This window comes from Nematolebias whitei, chromosome 7, assembly GCF_014905685.2.
Source record: "Nematolebias whitei isolate Nwh7 chromosome 7, NemWhi1, whole genome shotgun sequence".
NCBI classification, from domain to species: domain Eukaryota; kingdom Metazoa; phylum Chordata; class Actinopteri; order Cyprinodontiformes; family Rivulidae; genus Nematolebias; species Nematolebias whitei.
The window spans coordinates 32,308,332-32,315,159 of record NC_056504.1 but is presented as its reverse complement, the minus strand read 5'-3'; the positions used below and the strand labels follow the sequence as shown (position 1 = coordinate 32,315,159).

The following is a 6,828-nucleotide window of genomic DNA, read 5'->3' as shown; positions in this document are numbered from 1 at the left end:
GTTTTATTATGCTTAACAGCACTATTATTCATGATAAAATTAAAATAACATAAATTTTTCATGATTTTAGATATTCACTGACAAGTGATTTTGTGTTGAGCTTCAAAATGGTTTCATTGTAAGTACAAAACAAAACTCTAAAATAACAATGTATTGGTTTGCATTTGATTCACAAATTAAAATTGTCCCTACATGTGAGTGAGAATGGTTGTTGCATCCCTGTGATGGACTGGAGACCTGTCCAGGGTGTCCCCTGCCTCTGAGTCAGTGATGGCTGGACATGCAGCACCAGTGATCCCCACGACCAGAAAAGGAAGAAGCAGGTAAAGATAATGGGTGGATGGATGGATGTGTAATTTATGCTGGTTTAGCTTCTAAACTTGTTTTAAGGTGATATTTATTTGTTGTAGGTTACTTTTCCAAGTGAATTCGCTTATTTGGGTTATATATGTGGTTATGACACTAAAATAAGCTTCAACAACCCGTAATGAAACTAATCCAGGTTAGCTGAAGGAGTCTGGGTGTGGGTCCTGCACGGACCGCGCTGACCCGGGACTCTTCCGGGTCGTGAGCACACATGAGGGTAATGAAAGCTTTGTTTGGAGCCCAGCAGTGGTCACTTCTGGCTCCTGACCCTTTGACCGCCCCATCAGCTGCTTTGGTCTCCAGAGTGACCATTGGCTGCTTCCGACATACTCCCCAATTCTCTGCGCGCGCTGTGTGCTGCTTTGAGCGCACGATCTGTATTACGCACGCGTAAAAGTCGCAAGTTAATTTTAGGTTTGCTTCCGATTAGAAGGAAAGGAAAACGTCTGTGTTCTCGTGCGCACTTGCCGTCCTGACGTCTCCATCTCCACCCCCGAGCGCGTGGATGCAAAGCGCGCGGCCACTTCCTGCCCATGAATCCAACATCTTCTGTGATGAGCTGCGGCTTTCAGTCAGTGTCACCCACAAGCTGAGAGACGGAGGCGCGCACGTGTCTGAAGGCTGGTGCTCCTGTGAAGGCGCGTAACAGGGGATTTTAAAGGGGAAAGTTTAAAGTTCTCAGGCGGCGATGAGTTTGTGACTGAGCCAGTTTGGAAGCTGAAGAGGAACATGGACAGCCTTCTCTTTCCAATCTTGCTAATATTTATTAAAGAAGCTCATGCGTTGACGCACAGCACTTCCACCAGTCTCCAACCACACATGTAAGTAAACGTCCACCTGTTTGTTTAAACTTTTTTATTTTAAAGTTACCCGCTGCAAAGTATGAAACCAGTCAACAAGGTTTTTTTTTTTTTTTTTTGAACTGCTGTATGGTGCAATTTGAAAGAGTTTACTCCAGATGTGCAATTCTGCAGGTACGCACTCAATGTACACAAAGTGATAGACCTACGCTGGGCTGACCCAAGTCTGTGGAGGTAAACAAACATGGCGGAATTGGACAATTATCTCAGAGGAGAAGTTAAGGTGGAAATATGAGAGCAAATCTGCTGCTAAATGAAGAAAGTAAAGAGAACTATTGACAATGGAAGATAAATATGTGGGTTGAAGAAGGGCAGTGGAGCACCTTAAAGACAGATCTCCAAATAAACATGGGTTTTGATACATTTCTAAATTAGACCAGTACATTTAATATTTGCTCTAATTTAGGGCATTTCAGCTGTTTACGTAGTAAACACACAAAGTAGTTGGCATCTGATCACAAATTATGCCTACGCATTTTATTTAAGGACATATTAACAATCAGTATAAGAAAATAGCATAATTTGATTACTTTATGATTTATTTATTTTTTGGTCCCATCTCCATGACTCTGCAACGAGCACCTTAAAGCCCTCACATCTTCTAAGATTCACCTGTTCATGTGATAACTTTGTGTCCAAGGTCAGCAGAGAACAGAGACAGGAAGTGTATCAGTGGGGCTGTCATCGTCTGCATGTTTGCATGCAGCATCTCATTAATTCACACAGTATGGATAAAGATCTCCCAAGAAGCTTTGTGTTTTCTATCCCCTCAAATAAAGAGCCGGCCATTTGCAGCAAATATTTTAAACCTCATAAAAAATAACAAAGAGATTGAATCATTTTCAGACAACAATAACAATAAGGTATTTCATCCTGCAATTACACGTTTGTTTTACAAATTACATTTCTCCTGAAGTGGTGCAGCGCGCAGAGAATGATATGAAGATGGCTCTGACCCAGACGAGCTTTGTGCACAGCAGATTAGAGGGCTCATCATATTTTACCTGCAGAGAGGAATGTTACACAACTTCTTTTTCTGCTGGACCTTGGCCTCAGACCTACAAGTAAAAACATGCAAATTATGAAAATTGTATTATTGTGATGGTTTTCCTTGGCGTTAGGATTTGTTACCTATATCCATTTTTATTCAACATTCGTCCAGGTAACACGGTTTAATGAAAATTAAAGGTTTTAAATTCCTTGAAGGAATATCACCCACCACCTACCAGAGAGTCTAAGATTGTCTTACGTTGAGAAATGACAAAGTTTTAATCTTTGTCATCAAATCTTGTGCATAATAAAACAATATAATTCAACATTACAATAACTCGTGATATAGTTTGTGTTGGGAATGACTCTCAGCTACTACTGCATTGCATTTGATCTCAGTACCAGAAAAACTGTTGTAGACATTTGTTTCTTTTTGCTTTAATTAAATTGCTTTTAATTTACTGCTGCACCAACTTTCAGCTGAATGTCTGTAAAACCGGCTGAGTTAAAGTCAGTTCTGTGTTTGCTGTGGTGGATTAGATGTGTCCATATTGAAAAAGGTGAATCAGTTGTAGTTGTATGTTTAATGTGTGTAGAAGAGCAGAATAAGAATGATCCAGAATTTTTATATTGAATTTAACAAGCTGACGAGGCTGCAAACAAAACACAAATTAAGAACCCAGCAAAAGACACGAAGAGCTGAGCACATGAGCTAAGCGATAACCAGAAACCTCATGAAGCAGTAACAGCTGGATCCAACAGTGCGGTGAAACCAACCAGAAGTAAAAATACTAAGAGGAGTGATTGCTGAGTGGTAACAGGTGAGGAGAATGAGATAACACAGGCCAGGTGTGAATGGTAAACTGAAGGTTAGGACAGCTTCAGGAAAACTGGCTAATGACACAGAGAGACGCTGACTAACAGAAAACAAGCTGAACACAAGAATCTCCAAATAAGCAACACAGACAAGTCACATATGACCAGTTAAAGTGGCATTACAGTGATTTGTTTTTTTTCTTACAGTGATTATCCTGGTTAGGGATTTATGAGTCTAACAGCTTCTGGCTAGAAGCTGTTCCTCAGTGTATATCCAGTGTAAGATATATATATATACATATATATATATATATATATATATATATATATATATATATATGTATTATATTTTCTGGCCCACAAGTCACACCTTTTTGCCTAATTTACATGCCGTGCGACTTAAAAGTGACTTATTTATGTTTTTTTTTTCTCCATATTTGTAATCCAATTAGAGATATTACCGTTTTCATACATTCTGACATGGAAAATATTGAATACTACCAACAAAGTCCATGCTCAATAATCCAGGTATACAATCCAACAATTTTCAGTCAAGTCATCTGGACAGTTTCTTTTTTTGTGCTAGCAAAAAACATTTCACCTTCCATCCAGAAGGCTTCATCAGTCTAGGAAACACACAAAACAAAACTGATTCTTCTCCCAACAGCTTAACAAGATAGCATAGCAAGTGGCTATTAATAACACAATCGGCTTGCCATAGCAGCCGCCTTCGTCCAGCTCCAGGATCATGCCTTGAGCAACCGTCACATCAACTTCATTTCGCTGTGCCGCCCTGGCGAAATGCAGCTAATTTGACCATTAAAGTGCATTTATTAAGTAAAAGTTCAACTCAGACACACTTTTGCTATTATGTCGAGCAAACAAATAATTGTTTTAGGTGTTTATCTTGTTAAATTTCAAAGAAAATCGCAACGTTCCTCCTTCTTGATTTCCTCCCTCTGCACGCTCCCGGAACACCGAGGCAGGGAATACTTTTGAAATGCAGCTGATTTTACCATTAAAGTGCATTTATTAAGGAAACGTTTGACTGAGACACAACTTTACTATAATGTCGAGCAATCAATTGTTTTTAAGTGTTAATCTTGTTAAATTCTTGTTAAAGTCCTTTTGTGTACTCTCCCACAGCCGCCATTTGGCAGCCAATTGATTTTTGGCACATCGGCCCACATTTCCAGGTTGTCAGCGGTGACGCGTAACAAACATGACACGTCAGTGGTGACGCATAAAAGATGTGACTTATTTATGTGTTTTTTCCCACTTTATTAAACATATTTGGACTGATGCGACTTATGTGGCAGTGCGACGTGTACAAACACTATATATATATATATATATATATATATATATATATATATATATATATCCAGTGATTAATTTCTGAGAGTTTTATACAAATGCATCTGCTAGCTCATGAGATATTTTGCTAACAGCCTTGTGATGGACTGGAGACCTGTCCAGGGTTTCCCCCGCCTCTCGCACAGTGACTGCTAGATATGGGCACCAGTGACCCCCCGTGACCTGAAAAGAGAATGCAGTTAAAGATAATAGATGGATGGATGGATACTAACCAACAGACAAATAGGCAATTACATTATCACTGGCCTTTCAGGGGAAGGTAATACTTATAAATTAATTTCAATTAAGGCACAAGGTTTAAGCTTTGAAGCTCTGGTCTGATTTTTTAAGTCTTTAAAAAAGACCAAAAATCAGATGTAGCCCAAGTAATGACTTCCCAACAGTTACCAGAACAGGAAACTTTCTTACCATAAGTTCTGTCCATCAATCTCTGGGGCTGTCATGTGTACATCTGCAGAAACACAGCTGAACATTTTTTGACATGTTAAGTATTTTCCATGTTTTCTTTTTTCTTCTTCTTGGTTCCAGGCCCAACGTGTGCTCAGAGAGGAAGGTGACGCTGGTTGCCCAGAGGCAGCCATGTGTGCAGGCCTTCACACGCATGGTTAAAGTGTGGAAACAAGGCTGTGGGGGCCAGTCGTGGTGCACGGGACACGAGAGGAGGCGAGTAACACAGCTCATTTGCAGTTTGTCTGCACACTCAAATCCTCAGCGTCTGCTCCTAAAAAACACTCCCAGCATCACCTGCAGGGGATGTGGCGCTCTGCTGATTCAACTCCAGCAAGTGCCCAGCATTAATTGATGGTTTTCTTGAGTCTCAGTGACTCATAGTCAGAATCATTTCTCAACAACGAGGCCTTGATTTTCTCATTGAACACCATCTCCAAACAGGATGAGATGTAGCTGTTTGTAACCACAGCTCTGCTGCAGTTAGGTGTGACGCTCCCGCCCTCGTGTCTGTGGGTTTACCTACTATTTAACACGTGTGTCTCTGCTGCCAACATTCCTTTGAAGAAACGTCCTAATGCAAGCATTTTCTTTTGTCTCAAAGAATATTACAGGAGCTCTTCACTGCAGCTCTTGCTCTTTTTCTCTGCATTATTTACCAAGTCACAAAGTCAGAGGCTGCTTTGATGGCAGCCAAAGCAACAATTACTTGTCGTACACTGTTTTTCTACAGAGCTTAATGACCGTGAAGCAATGAGAGGGTCCCCAAACTACAGGGAGAGCCTCCGTTCTCAGAAGTAGACACTGACAGTGTCACTCTGTGACACGGTGCCTTCAAAGCCTGGGAATTTTAGCTTTACATCAAATGACACTTACTGGGTGTTGTTACATCAAGTGCTTCACAAAATAAAACACAAACCTAATTCTAAAAAAACATATTATGGGATATTATGGAAAATGTAAATTTAAACAGAATGCAATAATTTGCTAATGAAGACATACATTATTCACAAAAGAAACATAGCAAAAATGAGTGATTTACATTATTGGATTTTTGGCTGATATCCGATATGTCGATATGTTAAAACTTATTTAGCTGATAACCGATATCAATACTGATATTTTTTTCCTAGACCTACTTACTGAGACTACATAGCTTTCTCTGCTGTGGAATGAAAATACATTATTCTGCATGGTCTTTGTTAGTTTGGCCTGTTACCATTGTGCATCCCTAGTAAACATTTTAAATGTTGTAGAAAATTGTACCATTTATAGGAAAAAAAAAAAAGAAATAATTTTTAATGGGATAGCAGCAACACATCAAAAAAAATAAAAAATTAAAGGCCATGTTTATCACTGTTAAGCATCCATCAATGTTCAGTCAGGTCTTTTGGATGGTTTCTTTTGTTGCTGAGACGATTCGTCCTTCATCCGAAGGACTTTTTCAGTCTGAGAAGCCCACCAAACCAAAATGAATCCCACAAACAGCTCACACAGAGTGGGAAAAAAGAAAAAAAACAGTTTGCTAGTGTTAAGATAACCTTCGGGACCCACCCTCTCCCCTGTCAACTCCTGTAAGACAGACAATGCCAAAGTGGTTCAAAACACCAAAGTTCATGCTCATTAATCCAGGTATAAATCCAACAATGTTCAGTCAGATGACCTGACTGAACATTGTTGGATTTATACCTGGATTAATGATCTTTGGTGCACTGCTAAGCATCTTTTCTTCTTCTTCTTTTGGCTGCTCCCTTTATATAGCATCAATTAACAACCAAAGTCGTCCCAGGGCACTGAACAGAAACATTCATTTACATAAAAAGTTAGTTAATAATGTTGTTTATCTGAGGAAATTTATTTTATCATGCTCCAAAATGTTTTCTATAAAGAGGTCTGTTAGAGTTGAGTGATGTGGTGTAAATGCTGTATGTCACACTCTGATGAAACGTTTCTAACTTCTTATTTGTCACGT

At 39.5% G+C, this 6,828-nt stretch overlaps 1 protein-coding gene across 1 annotated transcript in view; it reads left to right on the top strand.

Annotated features, from left to right (window-relative positions):
- The first annotated feature begins 1,056 nt into the window (after positions 1–1,056).
- Positions 1,057–6,828, top strand: part of megf6b (multiple EGF-like-domains 6b) — an 83,021-nt gene continuing 77,249 nt past the window's right edge. The window contains exons 1-2 of the mRNA XM_037679811.1: positions 1,057–1,187; positions 4,938–5,072. Coding sequence (XP_037535739.1) covers positions 1,096–1,187; positions 4,938–5,072 — 227 coding nt within the window. The 5' untranslated portion in view covers positions 1,057–1,095. The remainder of the gene's footprint in view (positions 1,188–4,937; positions 5,073–6,828) is intronic.